The 25,262-nt window shown below is 32.8% G+C and overlaps 1 protein-coding gene across 1 annotated transcript; it reads left to right on the top strand.

The window, feature by feature from the left end:
* Positions 1-9,258: 9,258 nt before the first annotated feature.
* On the top strand, positions 9,259-25,027 carry CSN1S1 (casein alpha s1). The gene is made up of 14 exons (XM_072743494.1): positions 9,259-9,500; positions 12,333-12,395; positions 12,930-12,962; positions 13,416-14,930; positions 16,110-16,133; positions 17,173-17,205; positions 18,010-18,033; positions 18,137-18,181; positions 19,470-19,508; positions 21,216-21,233; positions 21,701-21,742; positions 21,861-23,216; positions 23,824-23,865; positions 24,675-25,027. Exons 5-12 carry the CDS (start codon positions 16,119-16,121, stop codon positions 21,942-21,944), a joined length of 300 nt encoding a protein of 99 aa, XP_072599595.1. The 5' UTR covers positions 9,259-9,500; positions 12,333-12,395; positions 12,930-12,962; positions 13,416-14,930; positions 16,110-16,118; the 3' UTR covers positions 21,945-23,216; positions 23,824-23,865; positions 24,675-25,027.
* Positions 25,028-25,262: the final 235 nt, after the last annotated feature.

Here is a 25,262-nt window from a genome sequence, read left to right as displayed (position 1 = left end):
CTGACTCTTAACCCTTCTTCTGTAATATAAGAAGGGTAAAAATAAATAAATAAATAAATAGATAGATAGATAGATAGATAGATAAATAAACTAATAAATAAAAGTCAACTTAAAGGAATACTGTTGCTTTTTCTTTTTTTTTAAGAGAAAGGAAATGGAAGCATGGAAAAATCATTGTTCTTACACTGTTTATAAGTTGTTAAAAAACAAATTTAACCAAGTGGATTTGAAAATCTAATTGACTTTATAAAGTGATTCATGAATGGGCAGTATCCCATCTAGGGAGCAGAAAGGAGCTCCGATGAGCTAAACAAAAGAAAGGCTTTTAAAGGCAAAGAGAGGGCTTAAAAAAAAAGAAGAAAAAAAGTAATTTATTAGCAAGGAATGCATTGTTTAGGCAAAATTGCCCTCCTCAGGGGAATAGGATGGGTCTATCAGTAAATTTCTCAGTAGTGATCAGGAAATTCCATGTTGACTTGTTAGTGGTTGCATTCCTAGTTGGGGGTTGAAACTACAGTTAGATTGGGTATTAAGTCATGGTTTGCTAACACATGGAGCCTTACCTTAAGTAACTCCATCATGGGCCTGTGATTTTTTTTTTTTCACAAGATAAAGATAATATCCTATGTTATCCTCTCCCAGAATGTGAACATGACATTAAAATAAGCCCTTGTAAATGACTATTACACTTAAAAATTATTAATGTTTAATAAATTTAAATAATATATACAGTTACAATTTTAAAATATTTGTATGTAACACATGTATAAATGATAATTTAGATAAAAATTGCCTAAAATTATTGGATGTTTTTGTAAAATTCATATGCTTTAATAGAGACATTTGGTAGTTATTCCCTTTCTGACTTAATAAAGGACATATTTCTAATTTTATATCATAAAGCAGAAACTGTCCAGCCATTAGATAGTTCGTTGTTTTGAAGGACTGGCAAACTATGCAACCTACCTAATGGAGACAAAGGCATTTTTAAGAGCCATACTGGATGTACCACAGAAGAGTTATTGGTTTTGCTTTTTAATTGAAGTATAATTAACATAAAGTGTTATATTAGTTTCAGGTGCACAATATAATAATTAAACAATTCTAAACATTTTTCAGTGTTCATGGGAAGAGCCATTGTATAATGGATGATGGATGCTTCTCTTATCTTTAGTGACTCATCTTAATACTATCCAAGATGACAAAAGAAATGTCCTTGACCTATGTCTTTAATATTGCCTTAAACAAAAATAGAGCTGACTATTTAGACTTCCTGTTTTGTCTTAAAAATTAGTAACTCAAAGGCACTTGGGTGGCTCAATCCTTTAAGTGTCTGGCTTTGGCTCAGGTCTTGATTTCAGAGTCTGGGATCGAGTCCCACATCAGTCTCCCCACTCTGCAGGGAGCTTGTTTCTGCTTCTACCTCTGTCTCTCTTCTTTCTCTCTCTCTCTGTCCTTCATGAATAAATTAATAAAATTTAAACAATTAGTAACTGAGAATTAAATATAAAGAAGGGCAAAAGGGACAAGAAATTGATATTACAAGTAGAAATTTAGAAAATAAGAAAGCTAGGATCAGAACTGGGTGTGAGGCCAAATATCTCCCTCTGAAAGTTTGGATGCTTAGGATTTTTTCCCTAGGAATCAAGAAAAAATAATTTTACCATAAAAATATGAGGTTTTTAAAAAATCCATTACAACAATCTATATTTATTATATCAACTCAGTAAATACAATATGAAATTATAATAAATATATATTTTTTTAATTTTAGAGGCAATAAATACAGAGAAAAAGAAACACCAAATAACAAAAATTTAATTTGTTTGGTTATCTGAACATTGAAAACTCTTCAATATCAAACCTATCATAACACTGAAAGGCAAGCTGCATGTCCACAAAGTTAATGACAAAACAAAAATATATTTATGATTAAATAAAAATATACAAAAACATAAAAGCATTCCCCTTGGAAAAGGATATGAAATAATGCAAACGAGTAGACATAGTATGCATGTTACAACCATACATATAATAGCAGAAAGCAAAAACTAAACTCTGAAAATATAAATCCCCTTTAAGGCAGCTAAATAAACTGTAACATGTCAATAAGATGAAATATTGTGGAGCCATTATAGAAGATTACATAGAACTATGGTTTTCCCATCTGTGGTCCACATAGCCTTAAGAGTCCCAGGGAAAGAAAAGGAGAATATTCCATCACGCGGGGAACTATTCCAATCAAATAAGTACACTTTTAACTAACTTTCATTTTGAATTTTGAAGAACCGGATCATTGCTCAAAATGTGTTAAATATTAGTAATCTATAAATCTAGGACAATATGAGAAAATGATGATATGGCAGTGGAAAAAGCCGTTTATAAAATCAATGAAATTTACTGTACACAACACTCATATATAGCCAAAAACATACTCCACATTTTTTTTTTTTTAAATCAATGATTGGTTCTCTTTGGGTTGTGGGTTAACAAATTTTCTCTTTTCTCTTATTGATTTCTTAAAATTTTGTAAATGTTTAGCCACTAAACTCAAATTTGCAACTGTCCTACAAAAGTGAAAGCTGTCACTCAAACGCTGTGTCTCACCTTACAAATTGAATGTTAGAAACCTATAAAACTGACTTCAGTGTTTCATTTAATCTACTTGATTATGAAAATTTAAATAATACAGCACAGAATACGATAAAGTTATTTGTTGGATTCTTATCTAGAGCACAAAAAGTCCCAAAAGGGGGTGTATTTTTAAAAATAAAGCACAAGGCTTAAGAGGGGGGCATTTAGGTAGAAAATAACTTGGTTCAAATAACTTGAGCCATTTTGCCTTAAACCAAGAAAGTTGTGTAACTATTATAAACCTTAGTTTCCCCAACTCTAGCATTGAAAAAAAATAGTAGTTACTTCCTTGGGTTGTCACAAGAAAGATCTTTATAATGAGCAAATCTTTAAAAAATGCTAACACACACTGTATGTTAACTGACTGGAATTTAAATAATAACTTAAAAACATTTTTTAAAAAGTGCTAACACAATGCTGAGCACTTGGCTTGTTAAATGTGCTGTTAGGTTAGGCTGTTACTGTTGGAAGAACCTGATTGCATTAGAAGACTGGCACTATAATGAACAGTAAGTAGATGGTAGTGAATGTCTTCCCTTGTCTCCTCAGCAAAGGGCTTAGAAAGGAGAAAATCCGAAGGACAGCAATATGGCATGGGAATTGTTGGGGGGGGGTGAGTATGAACTCCTCTGTCCTTCTCAGAGAGCTTGTAGGCAGAGGAAGAGGAAGGCCTGGAGGTATTTTGGCTGGGACAGTCCATGACCTTCTTGATCTGAAACAAGAGGAAGTTAATGGACATCCTGGAAAGAGCTGGAGTGGCAAGGGCTGGGCAAAGGTGAAGAACACTGCAGAGCTTCACCGCCAGACCCTGGGGAGAGAGTGCCAGCCTTTCAGGCTTCTGCCTTCCTCATAAGAAGGAAAAACTCCAGTTCTCAATATGAAGTCCAAACTCCTGTTTGTACTGTGTAGTCTTCCTACGGTTCTGCCTGTGGTGCAGTCACTGCACACCTGAACTACTGACGCACCTTCCCGCCTCCTCCTGTAACTCCCCTCTCCTCTTCCCTTGCTTCCTCAGCTCACATCTCACCTTCCAAGACTCCTTGCTTGCCCTTTTCATGGGAAACATAACACATTCTCTTTTGTGCCTTCAAAGTTCTTGTGTTCCTCACCAATGATAGCACTTTTCAATATATAAAATTTAATTATTTATGTTTGCTTCCCCAACAGAATCATTTTAGAATTTTAATTCCTCTGTCCGCGAGTCATTAGCACTGCCCTCATCTATAAACCTCCCTCACTTCTCAACTTTGCAAATCTCACCCAAATATGACTGGTTGTTTCAAATTTTTGATCATCTCATCCCATCATCTGCGGTCTGTCTTCTGTACTTCTCTTGTGCTTCACTTATTGCATCAGCCATCTAGAAATTAAATCCTAAAATAAGTTCTGCTTGTTAAGTTTTTACGACTTTCCACGTGCCTCTGTGAAATCTTTTCCACCCCAGTACACCCTTCATTGCTGTGACTTAGTCACCTGCCATGTCAAAAATCCCCTGCCTGCTCTCTGCTCCTCCTTACTTACCTCAGAGCTATCCCTCTGCTGAATTACTCCAGCTCCACAGCCTCCGCATAGTCCCTTGCATATGTCTGCAAAAATTCAGTTATATTACTAGAAACTCCATCATCTCTCACTTCCACGAAAGACAGAATATTGAACTTGAATTTTCCCAGATAAAAATACCCTATCACTCTCTCAAGTCAGAAAAGGTGCCCCTTGCCTATTGCCACTTCTATCCAGAAGTCCAAAAGAGGAGGTGGAAGTGTCATTCCACCCCCACCACTTCCGAAGGACCTTCTGCATGACAGTGTACCAGGGGCCCCCAGACCTTGAAGTCTTACTCTCCTCAGGCCTCTTTCTTGTCTCACTGCTGCCACTTACTGTCCTTCAGAGTCCCTAACTCTATCCTTGTTCAGAGGTTTCTTCCTCATTCCATCTTGAAACCTGTCAGGATCCTGGACTATATTAGTACCCACGCAAATAGTCCAACTAAACTCCTGACCTATGTAACTTAAAAGGCCTTCACCTGGAAATAAGTCAGAGAAAGAAAGTCCTTGTGTCTTTACTTATATGTAGAATCGAAAAAACAAAAGAACAAAGACCAAACAGACTCTTATGTACAGAGAACAAACTGGTGGTTGTCAGAGGAGAGAGAAGTGGAGTGGGCAAAATAGATGAAGGGGATTAAGAGGTGCAACTTTTAGTTGTAAAGTGATGAAGATAAAAAGTACAGCGTAGGGAATATAGTCAATAATATCATAATAGTGTTGTAGAGTGACAGATGGTGACTCTACTTACCGCGGTTAGCATTGACGAGGGTATATAGACTTGTCGAAACAGTATGTTGTACACTTGAGACGAATATAACATTGTATGTCAACTATATATCAATAATAAATGATACAAAAGACCTTCACCTTACTTAACTAGTTGGCCTCTTACTGGCAAGGGCTTCTTTACCTTTAAATTTTTTCAATTCTAAAATTTTCCTTTCTGCTCTAATTTTTACTTTTAGGTACTTCAGTACTTCCATATGAGTGACAAATATTCTTACTAGCTATTAAAGATCAGCTAACCTATGAAGAAACATTAATACTGATGAAGGTGTGGTTACTAAAAGGAAAAGTGATCAGAAGAATGTGGTTGGATAATGTTGGAGTCAGGAAATTTGGTATCTGACAGTCGGCAGACTTCTCCAAAAGTAGGTGAAGTTTGTCTGTAGTAACACTGTGACTCTTTTATTCTGCTAGTTCCTCTTACTCTCACACAATCTTCTGATGGCTTTAATCAGTTCATCTTACATGGGTGTCGGGCATTCTTCTCCTGCTAGAATTTTACTTCCTCTATCACCTATCTAAGAATACAATACTTTGTATACATTAAGTTCTCTTATTGAGTGGTATATTAGTAAGAACACAGGCTCACATGTTGGTAGCCACCATTTACTCATTAGTTGATGCATGACCTTGTATGGAAATAAATTTACTTAACTTAGGGACGGTTTGGTTTCCTTACCCTGCTTTCCCTACATTGCATGGTTCTTGTGAGGACAAAAGAGAATAATAACTAAGACTTTAAGAATTGTTAAGAACCATTTAAATTAATAAATGAATATATTCCATTCTATTGCTGGACGGCTTATTATTCTGTCTGGGAAGCTACAGTTGATTCTGGTAGGTAATACCTTTTGTCAAAACCATTATATGTAGTAATAACATTGTTAAACAAGGACATCCAATGATTAGATCCAGGAAAGAATATCCACTATGAAAACTATGTTCCATCAAGTCAGAGGAAGATATATTTCTGATAGGTAAAACTCCCTTGACACATCAAATTTCATGGCCTTTTAGAAAGAACTCACTAGGTAGCATTTCATAATTAAATTTTAACTCAGTTTTCTCAAATGTCTTGAGTAAGTAAACGCCCCATTAATGGCAAAATGAATAAATTTTGGTTGGAGGTGGCAAGAAGGTGGTAGTATTGGTAACACACAGACTAAAAGTTACTAATAGAATGTCCTACCCACATAAAGAATATAAGGTTGGGTAAGAAAATGCTTTATTCTAGACCTTGTCATGAAGGTAAACAATGTCATGGAAATACGATTCAACACTTTTAAACATGTTTTTGCTATGTATGTTACATGTTTTTACAATTTTTACATGCTGTCAAGTATTTTTTTTAACTTTTTTAATATGCCAGTTTCACCGTTGGTTAGTTTAAAGGAGGCTATACCTTACATTTTCAAATCTCCTAGTTCCTTGCTACTCAAGGTGTGTCTCACAGATCATCAGCAACGACATCACCAGAAAACTTGTTAAGGATGCAGGATCTCAGACACATCTCAGACCTACTGAGCGTGAATCTGAAATTTAACAAGATATCCTAGTGATTCATAAGTACATTAAAATTTGAGAAGCACATTCTAATTCACTGTTCTGTGGAAATATCAAATAGTACAAGATTTCATTAATAAAAATTCTAAACTCTCTTTTCTAGTCCCTTCTCATATTGCAACTCGAATGTTCCCTGGTTTGTGGTCATTATTAGAAATTTTGTCTTTACCTTCTACACATTTCCTATGCATATACAAATATAAAAATGTAATTCGTAAATTCTCAGAAGTTTACAAATCTATGAGGTAGGAAGACAATTTGAGCACAAAATAATTAGTTGAAATCTTTAAAAAATCATGTTCTAATAATGGATAATTTTAAACGAGTACCTTGTTTCAGTTACTGCACACTTCAAAGTGTGTAACTCATTTTTTTTCTCTCACGTAGGAAGTGGATGTTATTGAGCAGATGAGAACATTGAGGCACGGTGATTTATTCAAGATAACAGCAGGTTAATGAGTGCCAAGATTTAAACTTACAATATGACTCCAAAGCCCTACCTTGCAACCACTACTTATGCCACTTTACTCAGATTATGTGTTTTATTTTAGATCTCCAGGGATCTATTGAGAAGCCGCTGAAGAATTAAAAAAGAGCTTTTAAAAAATACAAACACAAAAGTAAACATGTTCCATATTTCCAGTGATGTCATATATTCATACTAACCAACAACTTCCTGAAAAGAACTCTATTTTATTTCTGGGTACCAAGGTTCTGTTCATACAATACCTGAGAGTAGTTACTAAGCATCTATTGTTAATCCTCTGGTAGGTTCCAAATGACATGTGGGTTTCCGGAGAAAAACAAAGTTATCTTTCACATTTCCCAGTAGATTTCCTTCTGGAAGGTTAGCTGTTTATCACATAACTAAAGGACACTTTCTTAGAAGACTCACCAGCCATAAAGCCAAATGAGAGAATCATGACAAAGTAATTTTGAAACTCTATGTTCTGAATTATTGATTGTCTCATACAAAGTAAGTCCACCAAAGGAAGTGTGAGTCTGGACCAGAACATGTAGCAACAATATACATAATCTCACATAGTAAATTTACCACTTAGTAAATTTGCAAAATCTATGTCTATTGCTATGATACTTCTTTTCATTTTTGTGCTAGTTTTACTAACAAATATGAATTCAAGGAAGAAATTATTTTTCCAATACCAAAGAACTAAAAAGCAAAAAAGCCTTCTATTTAGTTGTCCCTTAACTAACCTATTTCCACTTTCATTTGTTGAGGGACTCCTGGATTTTCAAAACCAGTTGTGCGGTATCATTAGAGTGGCCATGCCATGGGGTGCCTGAAATAGCCCTAGCTTATGTTGTTTTTCTACTGTAATTACCAAGAGCAGACCATTTCATTATTAAGAATATTCATTGTTGAATGGTCAATTACATGTTCACCTTACTTATGACTCTATTACAACAGAAAATTGATATTCAGGTAATAATCTCATTTTTCCTTTACTCATGGGGCAAAAGCCAATTGGACTATAAATGGACCAAATATGTATTTCAAATCTAAGCTTTGCTTTACTGGCTGGAATAGATCAAATTTAACTGATAAAGCAAATGAAAAATATCAATAAAGATAAGTGAATTTAGGCTAAAATTTCGTAGGATTTGGCATTGTACAAATCTACAATGAACTCATGAAACCATATTTTCTTAAAATTTAGTAAACACTTATATTTTACAATGATAAGAATGATTTATTAAAAATTATAGCCCAATCAACTATCTTCAATACCTAATTCAGACAAAGTGGAAATTAATCTTTATCCACGCAGATTATAGATAGAAAAATTTGAATTTTGAGTTCATGAGAAATCCCATGGTAGACACACAAATTCATTGAGAGATGGCTGCTCTTATTATGCAGATTAGACACTTCTAAAAGTCTGATTGTTTCCCTTTGATTACAAGCCTTATTATTATCAAATGTCTCCAAAAAGTATGGCCCCCAGACTGAACTGTTCATGGGTACTCTGGAGGTTCTGTTCAAATCTCTATTTTTGGGCTCTCAAAAATTATATTATTTGCTTTTTGTGTGTTAATTACCACCATAGTACTAGGCCAGTGATTTTGTTTTGCTCATCTTTATGTCCCTAGTACCCTGTCCAGTTTCTTCAACTCCATGAATAAATAAGCAAATAAAAATAAATGAACAAATGAAGATATGATAGCTTTTTATAAATTACAGTACATTTTGCTACAGTGTGATTCTGAGTAAGGCATAAATAATTCAGTCATTCTGGATACACCACTGAGAAAAGACAAAAATAAGGCATTATAATGAAGCTGAGGATGCTTGTTCTCAGCCCCTTGAATGAATCAGCGTACAGGCATACTTCATTTTATTGCATTTCACTTTATTGCACTTTGCAGATATTGCATATTTTACAAATTGAAGGTTTGTGGTAATCCTGAATGCAGCGTCTATCAGCACCATTTTTCTAACAGCTTTTGTTCGCTTTGTGTTTCTGTGTCACATTTTGGTAATTCTCACAATAATTCAAGCTTTTTCATTATTATTATATTTGAATTATTGCAATCTTGTGATAAAATTTATACAAAGAATTGCTTCCAATGGATGAGCAAAGAGAGTGGTTTCCTGAAATGGGATCTGCTCATAGTGAAAATACTGTGAAGATTGTTGAAATGACAACAGTGTGTTTAGAATATTAATAAACTTAGTTTATAAAGCAGCAACAGGGATTGAGAGGATAGATTCCAAATTTGAAAGAAGTGCTACTGTGGGTAAAATGCCATCAAACAGCATTGCACACAACAGAAAAATCATATCTGAAAGGAAAAGTCAATTGATGTGGCAAGTTTCACTGTGTTAAGAGACTGCTACAGACACTCCTATCTTTGCAACCACCACCTTGATCTGTTAGCAGCCATCAATATCAAGGCAAAACTCTTCACCAGCCAAAGGATGATGACTCGCTGAATCGTCAGATGATGGTTAGTATTTTTTAGTAAGTAAGGATTTTTTAGATTAAGGTATGTACATTGGTTGGTAGACATAATGCTATTGCACACTTAACAGGCAACAGCATAGTGTAAACATAGCTTCTACATGGATTGGAAAACCAAAAATTTATTTGATTCAATTTATTACAATATTCACTTTATCGCAGTGGTCAGGACCCCGACCTGTAATATCTCCAAGGTATGCCTATAAATAGGAAACACTAGTAAGTTGTTAAAATTGATAGGATGTAGTCAGCAAGGAAGATATAAGATATAAGAGCTTCAATATGGAAAACCACAGTCTCTTCTGATTCCTGTTGTAGAGAGCCTAAACCACTCTGGTATTTCTTTTAACTCAGAATAATGTTCCTGTTATGATTGTGAATAGGCTGTAAACATCATTATAGCTTTATTTAAAAAAATTTAAAATATATGGGATGATTCCTTTCTGGTAAAAATGCACATATAGTTAACATTAATAACTTTTAAAATTTATGTATGGATATTTTCTTTAGCATATGATATTATTTGTAAAATGTATGATGCCAGTTCATTCTAGGAATAGAATTAGTGATTAGATATAGGGACTTTTATATTTTTTTCCTTTTATTTATTTTAGAAGATGGACAAATCAGAGGTATGGGGTTTTTTTTCAACATTTAAAATTTAATTCTTGAATAATTATTGCTTTTTTAAAAAATAATTATTGCTTTTAATTAAACAATCTAATAACTAAATTAATGAATGCTATCAACAGCTAATACTCCACAAACAAGGCAAACAAAACATTATGTGATGTACTTAAAATGCAACCAAAATTTATAGGATAATTTTATTTCTTTTTTGGATAAAAAGATCTGAGCACATACAATGTAAGTTACCCCATAAAGTGAATAATTAAAAAAATAATATATGATAAATTGAGTTTTAAGAGACAAAATAAATAATGAATTTTTCTCATGATCTAGTATGTTGGTAAAAATTGAAAAATTTTAAAGACCCTAATTTGTCCCAAGAATTTTCTTTATAGGCATTGGATTTTTCAAAAGATAAAAAAAAAGAGAATTTTATTGATATATTAGTCTTTCTAATTATCCATTTAATATAAAATCATGTTCCTATCATAACCATAAATCTAGAAATTTTTGTATTTTAATTCTGAATAATGCTATTCCATTTCCTATATAATCTGTATGATCTATTATAGCATGAATCACTCCTTTGTTGGAAACATTCCTCAGAATTTATAGAGAGAGAATTTGGACTGAAAATTAATTTCCTATTTCTAAGAGAATTCTTAGAATTTAAATTAACCTACTGGTTGAACTGAAACCACAAAATTAGCATTTTACTAATCACTAGATTTAAATAGCTGTGGAGCAAAGACATCTGCCATCACCTTGATCATCAACCAAGGTTGCTTCTTTCCAGTCTTGGGTTCAAGGTATTGTCTTTACATTTAGCAAAACTACTTTGATCTCACATTGTCTAATCTCTTTCACTCTTCATTAAGATGCATCTGAAACTTTTCTGTGTGTTTGCAAATATTGATACCTTCTTATGATATACTGGTAGCTTAAAAATGCATTTGCAAATTTTGACACCATTCATCTCAGATCTTTAGGTGAGAAATTAATATAGTTTTGTAAAGGCCAAATTATTTTTTAATGACAGTAACTAAAACCTTGTATATTGAAAAAGTAGATACATAATTTCAGTAGAAACTATGGTGAAGTAGTTTGAATTATTTCGCCCAATTCAATAGAAACTTGTTAGGCAAAATAATTTCTGGTCTTTTTAATTACTGTAACAAAGACTATTTCTGGTAGAATATTTCAAGGCCAGTTTTATTTCATATCATTTTGTTAATAAAATTAATTATATAAAGGTGATAGATATAAAAGACAACTTTTTGTAAAGATGGTTAAATTTGAATATTTGGAAGGATACAAATGGATAAAGATAGTAAATTCATTTTGGGTTTATAAATATACTTTCTTTACTAGTATGTTTAGATATTACATTTTATATATACTGCTCAGTATATATAAAAATGTCAGTATTAGCTTGTTGACTAAGGCATAAACAAATTGCACATATGATCTTAAAAAAATTATCTGTAAACTATTTTTCTACCGCATATAAATATCAGTAATTATAGATTACTGCAATTTGATGGAACTCCGGAAATCAAACACAACAAGGCACCTGAATCTTATGATTCTATCCAGTCATCTTCATACAGTCAAGTCATGGATATTATCAGTGTAGCTAAATATGAAGATTCTTTTAAAAAAATTGATAGAGGTTAATAGTTTCTACATAATGCACTGATATCATTTCTTATGAAGATTCTGAAAGAGCAAGATGCTCTGAAATAGGTTTAAAGGAGGAAGACATTTTCCAAAATTTTCAGATAATATTAAATACTAGCTCTTAGGGGATTTTCATTTATTATCCATTTTGCAAATCTGATGCTCTAGATGGGAAAGCTTGGGTTTTTTAAAAATTATATTTAAATATTGATTATTCTCCATTTCTCTGACAAAACCATATTACCATATTCAAGAATCAAATGTTTTGTTTTAGAATGTTAGTAGATAAAATTATTGGTAAGAAATTGGTATTTCTTAAAGCAAGCACTGAGCAAGATAACTAGAATCATAAACTAAATATATATTTAATAGCAAAATTTTAAAAATCATGTTAATTAAAATACCACTTCTCGAACTTATTTTGGCATAAAATTTCCTTTGCTGGAAAATCAAGGATTTCTTTTTCATTTTTTATAAGATCTAACTTCTTTTTATTTCTCTTACATAGGCGTTGACAGTCATGAAGTTTCTCATCCTTACCTGCCTTGTGGCTGTTGCTCTTGCCAGGCCTGTGAGTACAGCAAAGAATTTAGAAGGTTGTAGATTCTTGTTAGAAATGACCTGATATCTTATCGAATATAAAATATGGAGAATAATAATCTTAAAGCATGGGAAGATCTCTAATTAAAGTCTTGATATTAAAACTATGATAATGCTTCACAAGCCTCAACTCTAAATAAAATGTCTGGCTTGAAATATAAGCACTATTCAATTAAAAAAAATTTAAAAATGAAAAGCACAAAAAGAAAAAAACAAGATATTGCACAACACAATAAATAAGATCAAAGAATAGAATTAGACTCTTTCCCTGGATCCATTACAGAATTAGCAAATTTGTAGACATACAACAGGTCTCAGTATTCCTTACTAAATAAACAAACCAGGGAAACTTGGTTTCAGGTAAATTTTGCTATTAAAATATGAACCTTTCTTAAATAGCCATGTTTAAATTCATAGTGTATGTATATTGTGACATTATTATTATTGCATTCTAATTGCTTTTTTTGTTTTGCTTTGTTTTACAATTCTCTTTTGTTTTTCACAGAAACTTCCTCTTAGACACTCAGAACTCACTCAAGTGAGTATTCTATTCTATGTTCTAAGAACTCTAACTATGGAATTTAAGTGATAATGTATTGGTAGATTCTAGGCCTGTTCTTCTCTTCTCTATAAAACAGTATCACATTCACTGAGTTATAATATCTTCAGTTCAAGTGCCCACAAGTTTTTATTTGTTTTCACAAGCTTTCTTAGAGAAGAGGGCACATGGACTTACATAATGTTTATGGTGAATAAAAACTTTAATATTCAAGAGAAATAATTAAACAGAATATGTTAACATGATTTATTTTAATGTATTCTTGCTTCTTTCTCTTCTACTTGTACTTTAACATGTGATTGATTATTTGGTTTCATTTTACACACTGGATACCTCTACCTCTACCACACATTTCTGCATGAGCCATTAATTCTCCACTCTGTCCACTGATTGAACTAATACCTTTTTATTTATTTATTTTATTCTTTTCAGAATGAGCTAGACAGCAGAGAGGTAAGGTTTTGCTCCACCCCAACCCCCACCCCAGTCCCCAAACTTTTCTGTTAGCTGTGATGAATAATGAATGTCTTTTTCACTCCAATTTTATTTATCTTCATATGTACTTCAAGTACTCAGTTACTTGGATTACTCTCTCAAATCTCTTTTTTTGATTAAATCTTCATTCAATTCCTCCTTTAACATTTTAAGCATAGACTTACTAAATCTCTAGGCCTCGTAAAAAAAGGAACCAAATAGAATGTCTCTTTAGTTTTAAAAATTAGATCATAAAACTAGAACTATTTACCTTTTCTTCTACCATAAGAAATATGTTACTTTATCTAATTAAAATTGATAACGTGTTCAAATGGATAAACATGCTCCTTTTTTGGTATCTTTCATTTTTTATCACTCACAATAAATTTGACAGGAAGTTCTCAAAGAAAGACAGTTTCTCAGGTTTGCTCTGGTGAGTATTATCTTTTTATCCTTCTTAAAGACAAACATTTTTCTGGGAAATTTACTTTAATTTTAGTTTATAAATGATTTTTCACTTGGCTTGATCAAATCTTCCTTTTGTTCAGTCACCCAGGCACCCACAAAGAATATTAAAACCAGATATTCAAATATTAAAGAGCTGTTTAGTTTGTACCTTATGCATTTGCTTCTTTGCAAAACACTCATGGTTTTTTTTGCGTAACCTAGGTAGAACACACAACTTCCAAAAACATTACGATGGAACATTTTTTATCTCTAAATGATACCCCTTTATGTGTTATATTTTGTATAGTTTTGTGACTTAATTGCCAAATAAAAAACACAAATAGAAATTTTACTTCAAGACCACTATTTTTTTGTATTTTTTTTATTGGAGTTCGATTTGCCAACATATAGCATATCACCCAGTGCTCATCCTGTCAAGCGCCCCGCTCAGTGCCCATCACCCAGTCACCCCCAAACCCCACCCACCACCCCTTGTTCTTTTCCCAGGGTTAGGAGCCTCTCACTTCTGTCATCCTCACTGATATTTCCCACTCATTTTCCCTCCTTTCCACTTTAATCCCTTTCACTGTTTTTTTATATTCCCCAAATGAATGAGACCATACAATGTTTGTTCTTCTCCGATTGACTTACTTCACTCAGCATAATACCCTCCAGTTCCATCCACATCGAAGCAAATGGTGGGTATTTGTCATTTCTAATGGCTGAGGAATATTCCATTGTATACATAAACCACATCTTCTTTATCCATCATCTTTCGATGGACACTGAGGCTCCTTCTACGGTTTGGCTATTGTGGACATTGCTGCTAGAAACATCGGGGTGCAGGTGTCCCGGCGTTTCACTGCATCTTGTATCTTTAGGGTAAATCTCCAGCAGTGCAATTGCTGAAGACCAACCACTATTTTAAGTTTGATAGGCAGCCCAACTTTGCTTGAGTGATTTTTAATGTAACTTTTCTTCTTTCTCTCTCTTTCTTTCTAGCCTACACCAAGAGAACTAAGAGAGGTAAGAAGATCTCCACAAAATATACTGTGGAGAAGCAAGTGTTGTGCTGTGCATTTATTGCCTTTTTATGGAAATAGATGCTCGGCTTATTGAACCAGACAGAAACGAGATCAAGAGAACTCAGAACTATAACTAAAACAAGATGAAAGATAACAATAAAATGTAGTGGGACAATTTTTAAAAATTATTTTAAGTGAATATTTTCATACCGCTTAAGCAAAGAACACTTAGCAAAGAGAAACTAATGTTAGAAGTGATATAGCAAGAAATATTAGTACATTCATAAAAACATTTATTTTTTAACTTACAGCAGCACAATGCAAGGTACATTTTCTTATAGATGTTCATTCATTTGTGTCCCTGTTCACAACATTGCTCTTTTCTTTTCTATCCCTAAGGAATACTTCAGTGAACTGAGCAGGGTTAGGAACACCAATGATATTTAAATTATTTTAAAAGTTTATCCTTTCAAAAATAGATTTTATAAAGTATTGCTTATAAGCAATACTTTCTTATCTTCAATAGAGAGAACTTCTGAGAGAAAAACAGAATGAAGGAATCAAGGTATCAAAAATTTTCTTAAAGTAGTGTGGCAAAAAAAATGTAGTCTTGCAGTAGGAAAACTGTTTTAATTTAGAAAAAAATAAATTTTTTCCATGGCATTTATAGTTTACTTGAACATTTCAGTCAGAAATTCAAAATAACTAATGAATTCTACTGAGAATTATAAAGAATACTGACTTTATTGCCACTACTTTATAGCTACGAGGAGACAAAACATTAGGATGGATGGATGGATGGATGGATGGATGGATGGATGGATGGAATGTGTGCATGTATGAATACAGCTATGTGCTGGCCAATAGTTTGCACTTGTTGCTAAAGCTGAAGAAATACCGCATGTGGGACATTACATAAAGGAATATATCTGCTCCAAGAATGTTTTACGTAGTCACAGTTGATTATTCACTTTATTTAAACATGATTTTTAAAATCTGGATGTCTACTAGATTTTTAATAGATTTGGTATTAAGAGATGACGCAGGTGTTTTTTGTTTTTCTGATCACTTGGCTATTGCCTCAATTTTCTAATTTCTTGGCTATCTATTTTATTTAGTAACTATTATGTTACATTTGAATATTTATCATGAAACATAAAATTACTTCTCTTTTCCTAAGGTACAGGTCATGGAAGACCCTGAGGTAAGACACCTTTATTTTAATAAACACTACACTTACATATCATATGTAGTATATTCTGTATGCTTTATCTTAGCAAAACTATTTTCTCAAAGTGATTGAGATTTAATTTCTCAAACAGTCCTATTATATCCAAAAATGTACAATGCCATGCCAGATAAAGTTAAAATTGAAAGACGGAATATGGCACTTGAATGCTAATCAATGAAAACATTGCTTATTTATTAAAATAAGAGTAAAAAGCAAAATGTGCATGGATGTTCAAAAATGAACCATGAGTTTCCAACAAAAGCTTGCCTCTGCCATCCAGAGTATGAGCTCATTCAATGATGAGGGTAGTCCTTGGGCAGAAAAAATCTATTACAGCAATCACCTGGGATCGATGGGCTATGCTACCCAATCTAAAAATAGGGAAAAAACATCTGTTAGTCCATAATATATGGTTAATCGACTCTCCCAAGAGATGAACAGTCATTTGAATATTAAAATCAATCTTTAAAAATTGTATTTGGGAACAAAAATTATATCCATATATAAATTATAACATACATGACTTAGAAGGAAAACTACATATTCCAAAGGGTAGATGCTTTTAGAGCTAATGTCATTTTAGCTCAATACTGAAATTGGTTGTAGTATTTTAATGCTTCCAGTTTATTCACATCAAAGTAGCTCCAAAGGTAGATGAGAATAAACACTGAACCCAGAACTCTGAGTAGCTCTGCTCAATAGGGCTTTTTCCTCAAGTTTCTTTTTTATCACAAAAATCCCTATGTATTTTGCATCCTACTCCATCATATATCTGTGTTTATTTTAATAAAAACATTTTAAAATATTGGGTAAGTTATTATCCTCTTCCCACCATCTATTTTAAATAAAATTGACAATCCAAAAAAATGCATTACATTGGCCCTAAGCTTTTCACATCACTTTTTTTCAAACCTGAAACCAAGACTTACCAACCCAGTATGAAAGTGTAGAACTTGTTTCCTTCCAATTCTAAAAGTCTCATGGTCAGTAACATTGGTTTTCTTTTTCTTAGCAAAGGCAATCCAGCAGCAGTTCATCAAGCGAGGTAAATGATTTTGATGTTAATTCAATATCCCAATTACTTAGGAAACATTATGAAAGCTTATTGTACCATGAAGGTTACATATTTTATAAGGTCTCATTGCACAAGGTGCTACGTATGCAGCTTTCTTTCAAAATTCTAACACATGTGAGTATCAACCCAACAGAAGTAAGAAAAGAAATATTTATCAGAGACAAAATTACAGAATTGTTTTTGGACAAACAATCATTATCTGGCCATCTGTGGTGTCCAAACATGTTTTTTTGTCTTAGTTATCTTGCCCTTAACAGATTTTAGTAGAACTCAATATTGTCATTAAAAAGTATAATAATGACTGTGCTTCTAAATAATATAAACATGTTATATCCCATGTAAAAATCAACCAATTTTAGGTTAATTAATCACAAATTCCTTGTTCCTTGTTAGCCTAAAGAAAAACAGTAGCAGGCATTGAAGGTGATGAAGTCCTTTTATTAACTTTGGGAGACCTGCATGCAAATTATAAAATAAAACCAATCCAGTTATGTGGGGTTTCTGTAAATTCAATAAGGTAAATATTTTATAACCACCTTCAACATTCTGAATAACCTGCCTGGTGACAGCAGGAAGAAGGGAAAAGGAAATCTGGATATAACATGTTATATCAAATTATTTATTTTTTCTCAGTAATGCATTATTTTGTGGCTAAAAATCAGTTAACCAGTTATTTAGTAATAGTGTCTAGTTAATTTATATTCTTACCTTAAATATAAATTAGTAAGTCACAAAATTAAAAGTGTGCTTGTTTCTGTTTTTTTTTTTTTGAAGGAAGTTGTTCCCAATAATACTGAGGTGAGATATATTAAATTTAAAAAATACTAGTATCCTAAGATATGTTACAATTTACTTAAACAACATATATGTATATGTTTTGTTTTTGTTTTTGTTTTTTTAGCAGAGGCAGATTCCAAGAGAAGACATACTCTCTCAACGCTATCTGGTAAAATTTCATTAAAAGTTTATCAAAGGCAAATGTACCAAGGAATAACAATGTTATATTGGTAAATTATTTCTCCATCTCATTACCTGCTAAAATCTAATCCATAACGAGTTGTCTGATGGACTCTAGTTATTGACTGATCCCTCTCTGAAAGTAACACTAACAACTTTTTTATTTCAGGTATTTAATTCATACTTTCAGCTGAATATTTGTATTACATAGTCTGCTTTAGATCTGAATAGACTAGTATTTAAATGACAGTCTATAGATTTGACCAGACTTGAATTTGCCCTTAAGTTTTACCTTTTACCAGTGTGTGATGTTAGACAGTTTACTTTTTTTTTTTAAGATTTTATTTATTGGGACACCTGGGTGGCTCAGCGGTTGAGCATCTGGCTTCGGCTCAGGTGTGATCCTGGAGTTCTGAGATCAAGTCCCACATCAGGCTCCCTGCATGGAGCCTGCTTCTCCCTCTGCCTGTGTCTCTGCCTCTCTCTCTGTGTGTCTTGAATGAATGAATGTATGTATGAATGAATGAATGAATGAATGAATGAATAAATAAATAAAATCTTTTGAAAAATAAAGATTTTATTTATTTATTCATGATAGACACAGAGAGATATGCAGAGACATAGGCAGAGGGGGAAGCAGGTTCCTCTCAGTTCCCCACAGGGAGGGAGCCCCATGTGGGACTCGATTCCCAGGATCCCGGGATCATGGCCTGAGCCAAAGGCAGATGCTCAACCACTGAGCCATGCAGGCATCCCAGACAGTTTAGTTATCTGCTATAATTCTTAATCTAAATTCTAAAATGACCAATAATAATAAATATTAAATGATGTGAGAGCAGTTTAAAAAATCCATGCATAAAATAAATGATCAATAAATGTGGCCAACAGCAGAAACATCAACATTTTTTCCCTCGGTTCATCTAATATTTTGATTTCATTTGACCAAGTTTAAATCTTTGATCAGAAAGCAAAAATCATTTCTAATTTTCTTAGTAATTCTGACACAAGATACTTTATAAGTAAAATTGCCTGAATACTCACTTATATCTGTATTTCAAGTTAAAAATAGGTTAAGAAAGTAGCTTTTGTAATGTCTTAAAAAATAATTGACTTAGTCCAAATTATTTGTGATAGAATTAACACTAAAGTACAATTAATAGTTCCTCATTCTTTACTTCTGGGAAAAACACTGTAGGATTCTAGCTTCATCACTTGATAATGATGGGATTGTACTGAATGGAACCCAAGCAACTGAGAATGTTTTTTCTTTTGAATAGGAACAGCTTCGTAGACTGAGCCAATACAACCAACTGCAGGTAGTAATATTTTATTTTTCATAATACAAAATCATATTCTGCAGAACTAAAATACATTAAATTTTAAGTTGGATTCACTCTGAAAGGTGTATTTATCTTTCTCAAGAAATTACTCTAGCCTTGGTAGTTAACAACTGGAAGACTATTCATATGATTATCTATATATTTACTATCAGAACCATTTCTCTCTGTTTATGCCTGGATTAATACTATCATATCCATAATTACTAACCATGGAGAAATTTACTTTGCCTAAATTCCACATCAAAACCTCTTACAGTCTCTCTGATGATGCATTATATTTGGGACTTTTTCATGTGTTTATTTTCCCACGTCCAGCCCTGGTTGAGAATTCTATGAACATTCCTGCTCATGAAAGCACAGATGTGTCAAATAAACTTTCCATTTAAGGAAATAGGAGGAACCAGGAGTCCTAAACTTTCAATTTTTTTTTTTAATTTTTTTATTTATTTATGATAGTCACAGAGAGAGAGAGAGAGGCAGAGACACAGGCGGAGGGAGAAGCAGGCTCCATGCACCGGGAGCCTGATGTGGGATTCGATCCCGGGTCTCCAGGATCGCGCCCTGGGCCAAAGGCAGGCGCCAAACCGCTGCGCCACCCAGGGATCCCTGAGTCCTAAACTTTCAAAACGTTTCTGTCAAACTCTGTAAGAAAGAATGGTCAAGTTGAACTTGTCTCTGGACTTGTCTCCTTATGTATGTGAAATGGAAATATAGTTATTCTTGCTTTCTGGTGTTATTTGAATACTGAACTAACAATCTCCTACTCAGCTAGCCCTGAGTGGGGCTTGTAGCAAGTCCAATAAAATGTTCATTCCTTCTCCTCCTGTCCTTATTTCTCAGTCTCTATAGATTTCTTAAATTTATTTATGAGCGACATGAGAGAGAGAGGCAGAGACATAGGCAGAGGGAGAAACAGGCTCTCCACTGGGGAGCCTGATGCAGGACTCAATCCCAGGACTCCGGGACACTAGCTGAGCCGAGGCAGATGCTCAACTACTGAGCCACCCAGGGGTCCCTCGCAGTCTCTATAAAGTTTACTGTGCTCATGAACTTCTGACATTACGAAGGTCTTTTATCAAGAAGTGCATTTGAACTACAGTACCATAAACTCTTTTTATGATCAGTGTATGGATAGATTAAAAACATAAATCAGCACAACCATTTAGTTTTAATCTTTTTGGTTATTATAAAGTCATTCACTTGGGAGGAGAAAAAAACCTCTTATTTTAGTTACATAAATCAACTTAATTAGGACTTTAGGGAAAAAGCCCTGTCCTAATGACATTTTTCATTTTCTTCTGTTACCAATGTAGGAAAAGTCAATAATTAACTTAATTTGGACCCCAATTGTTACTCTTATATCAGTGTCCAAGTTGTTTGTGTTTAAAATGAAGTCCAATAAGTTTAAATATATCAGTACCCCACTGAAATTTATCCTTACTGATCTAAGAAATTACCAGAATAATATATTTTATTGTTTTAGCTATGATATGACTAAGCTATAAGCTTATAAGCAAGTATTATTATTATATTGGTCTTGCAAAAGTGTTCATTGTATTTCATGGTTGTGTCCTGAGTGCTAAGCATAGTCATCCTCAAATATATGAAAGCACCTAGGAAATGTTCATTATTCATACATAAATAAAATCAGTAGACTAAAACAAAATGTTTTCTCTTCCTTAGGCAGCTATCCATGACCAGGTAAGATTATTCATTAAATCTAAAGTATCTTAATATTTTCTTCATGTGTTATGTTTTTATATGTGCTTCTCTTTTTTTAACAAATATATCCCAAAAGAAAAATTGTTTACATATTTAATAATATGTAAACAATTACCAAAGATCAAATTTAAATAAATGATTAATAAATAGCCATGAAGAGAAAATATGTAGACAGAAAATTGGTAGGTTATTTTCCCTCAATATGTGAACTTTACAAATTCTTTATTTTTCCAAACTATAGTTTTAATTTTTTTTCTAAAGTTGCAAAATAAGAAGTGTTTTGAAACTTTTTCATAATTCTGGCATAGAATACAGTTTCTCCTAAATTTCATGGATGATGCTATATTCATGGCCATGAATTTTTTAAAATTTTATTTTTTGTAAAATGAATGTATTGTACCAGATGTATAAGTAACTCAAAGTGTGCTCTATTCACTTTTATACAGCAACAACTTCGCAGAGTGAATGAAAACAACCTCCTCCAATTGGTAATATTTTGCTTAATAAATTGCACAGTAATAATATCCTGCAAATTTTATTTTTTGTAAAATGAATGTATTGTACCAGATGTATAACTCAAAATGTGCTCTATTCACTTTTATACAGCAACAACTTCGCAGAATGAATGAAAACAACCTCCTCCAATTGGTAATATTTTGCTTAATAAATTGCACAGTAATAATATCCTGAAAATTTTATTTTTTGTAAAATGAATGTATTGTACCAGATGTATAAGTAACTCAAAATGTGCTCTATTCACTTTTATACAGCAACAACTTCACAGAGTGAATAAAAACAACCTCCTCCAATTGGTAATATTTTGCTTAATAAATTGCACAGTAATAATATCCTGCAATAATATCCTTAAATGTGTTTGTTTTTAAATAGCCTCACACTTTGGAAGTGATTGTTTTCTTCTCCAATGGTTATTTTTCACTCCCAATTTCCACAATAATTTATATTCATTGATCTGAGAGATTAGAATTACTTGTCACTATTCTTTGGATGGGATCTGTTCTAGTCTGTCTGTTTTAGCTGATGTGAGAGCATTGTATTATAGTCATAAGCATTATGAAGTGTTAATCTCCTTGGTACATTAATTTCTCTTAACTTATTATATCTTTATGCTCATAATCTGTTTCTAAAACTCAGTTTCTATTAGGAATCTTGAACTCTCAAAGTGGTTGACATACTTTTGTTTTAAAGAAACATCTGGAGAGATACTGAACATCTCTGTAAAAATACTCTCTGATCTTGTTTTCTCATCTGTGAAATGAAATTGTCAGTAATACATAACAGATGCCAGTTTTTCCCCTGCCCTAAATTCCATTGATTCCACAGTGTTCCTAGGGATTCTGATTTCATTTTTAAGGCAATAAGTAGGTACTATGTACTATGTGCTGCCATAACGGTTCTGTATCCTGTGAACAAGCAGGTCAATTCCATACTAGTTATGGAGCTCTCCAACCATTAATTGCCATTTAGTGAACCTTATAAAGGTCGCTGAAAATGTTTCACGTGTTTTAGAAGAAATTGACTCCAGGTAATATGATTGGCAAAATCAGTGTCACTGCCCAAGTCTCTAACATGAAAAGTATTTCAAATAGGTTGCTTCTTCCAATTTTGAAGCTTCATTCAGCCTTCAAAAGTAACTCTGACTCTTTTTCTTTCCAGAGATTTCACAGAGTAATCATCTCTTGTATTGCTAATAACCATGTCAGAAATTAATGAAACAGTTCATTTTCAGAGATTCAAAATAGCAATTATTCATACCCTGTTGCTTTTCAATGGTCTTTCCTTCTAGCCTTTCCAACAATTCTACCAACTTGATGCTTATCCCTATGCTGCTTGGTATTTTCCTGCACAAATCATGCAGTATATTGCTTATCCACCATCCTTGGACATCACTAAACCCATTGCCTCTGAGAACATTGAAAATGCTGATGTTGTGCCCCAGTGGTGGTAAGTTCATTTAAATTACTGCATATTGATGTTCCTCCAAAAGACATAAAACAAAATCACTTACAGAATGTACCACAGAAACAGATGTAGAATTAACATGGCAAAGCAGTGTTTAGTGCCTCATTCTGAATCGGAAAATTGATAATACCTTCTGTGGCATCTATGGCTAACGTTAATCCAATAGAATATGTGGAGCAGTGCTATGTATTCTATGAGTGAAATTCATTCTTGATGAGGTGGGAAAATAAGCTTTTCTCCAAAAAAGAATATGAAGAGTTCCATTTTAGAATTCAGTTTTCTTCTCCTTGCACTTCTATTAATCTTTAAATGCCTTTCTTTTGGTAATACCCATGATATACATAAGAATAGAGCACAGGTTTTGGTATCCAGTAGTCCTAAATTCAAGTTCCAACTTTTTGCTTACTTAAAATAATAAAACAATGCTTATTTTTCATATCTCTGAAGGTGATTAAATAGAGTTATCTTTGCAAAGTGTAGTTATGGGATAATAGACACAGGAAATAAGTAGCAGTCATTTTTTTGAGATAATAAAATTTTATTGCTGACTATTTTGATCAAATAATTTTAATAATTTTTGTTCTTTCAGAAAAATTAAGAATTCTCAGGAACTCCACAATTATGGCTGTTGGTAAGTTTGGAAATTACCTGTCTAACCATTAATTGTATTTCCATTTGAAGGCAAAGTACAAAGATGATTGTAGGCTATATATTTTTTTCTTTTTGTTGAAGTGTAGCTACTTGTGAACAGAGTAGCACTTAAATAATTACGTTAGCTTAGAGATTTACAATTTTTTTGTTTCCTAGTCATACTATATTTAAACAGCAACTTAAAAATATCTAATTTTAACTAATATAATTTATAATATTGAAACGCCTATACAAATATAGAAGTGTGGATGTTACTAATTTTCTATGAAGATGTGACCTTGAGACTCAGGTGAACCCAACAGTTGTATCCAGTTCTTTGAAATCACTGCAGTAGAAATCCTTAGCAAGTGACATAGTGAAACCAAATGATCGTCTCTCAACAGGCAAATAGACTGTAATATCAACAGATTTTTTAAAATTACCTTCATCCACCATATTGGAGCTTTTAATTGTGTGTTTCCTTTCTCAATGGTGGAAACTTCTTTTTCAACAGATCAAACTAAAGTAAATGATAAATTCTGACCCACATGAAAATTTTATCTTCTAATTGCCTGCCATATGTTTTATATTACTGCAAAGGAAAATACTATCTACTAATAAATTCTTTTCAAAACTTAAAAATCAAGAGAAATGGATATGTTTATTAGCAACAGGAAAGCACAAATAACATTGTGAATTTTATCTTAAAATGAAGAGAAAATGGCAGTTAAAATGTGCATATCATAAAAGTGTCTCTTCAACTCAAAATATGTAGTATTCCTAACCACATATTTGTTTTTCTATTTACAGATGTGACTGAAAATTCCATTCTCTAAAATTTTCCTGTCTTCCATGTAAAACCATCTTATCCAAACATTTAGACTATTATTTTAGAAAAAGATAATCCCAAGTTTTTGAGGTCTTTACTGTGTATTAAACAGAATATCATTATTTTCCTTAAAACCAAAATTTCCTAACAGTTTATTGTCATGACATATGAAGGCCACTGAATCAGAGGGTATTGAAGTCTTTACTAAGTTTCTATTATGGAAATTTTGTTCAAAACTCTTTGAATTGCTTCTTCTGTGTCATCATTCCATGTAATTGTGTGCAGTGACTGAGATTTTTTCCTTTTCTTTTCAATAAATTACAATTTTAAGGCACAGTCCACATTTTTTGTCTTTATTCCTATTCACCTGTGTTTACATAATCCTTTTAAGAATATATAGCATTTTGATTTCACTAAATTTTATGATACTTTCAATCACATTTTAGTGAACATTAAAATGTCACTTCTGACTGATGCTAGCAAATTATAAACATGGTCCACGATCTTTCACTTGAAGTCAGTTGTTTGTAGAATATTTCCCATGAGCGTGGTTGCAGAGAGGACAGCAG

This window comes from Vulpes vulpes, chromosome 2 (genome assembly GCF_048418805.1).
Source record: "Vulpes vulpes isolate BD-2025 chromosome 2, VulVul3, whole genome shotgun sequence".
NCBI classification, from domain to species: domain Eukaryota; kingdom Metazoa; phylum Chordata; class Mammalia; order Carnivora; family Canidae; genus Vulpes; species Vulpes vulpes.
Note: the sequence above shows the minus strand (reverse complement) of the source record. Positions and strands in the feature narration are given on the sequence as shown.

What these genes read in the sequence shown, in the direction of transcription:
- CSN1S1 (XM_072743494.1), top strand. An exon ending in GCAGCAGTTCATCAAGCGAG is followed by an intron (nt 17,206 to 18,009) that starts GTAAATGATTTT and finishes TTTTTTTTGAAG; the next exon opens with GAAGTTGTTCCCAATAATAC. An exon ending in AAAACAACCTCCTCCAATTG is followed by an intron (nt 21,743 to 21,860) that starts GTAATATTTTGC and finishes ACTTTTATACAG; the next exon opens with CAACAACTTCGCAGAATGAA.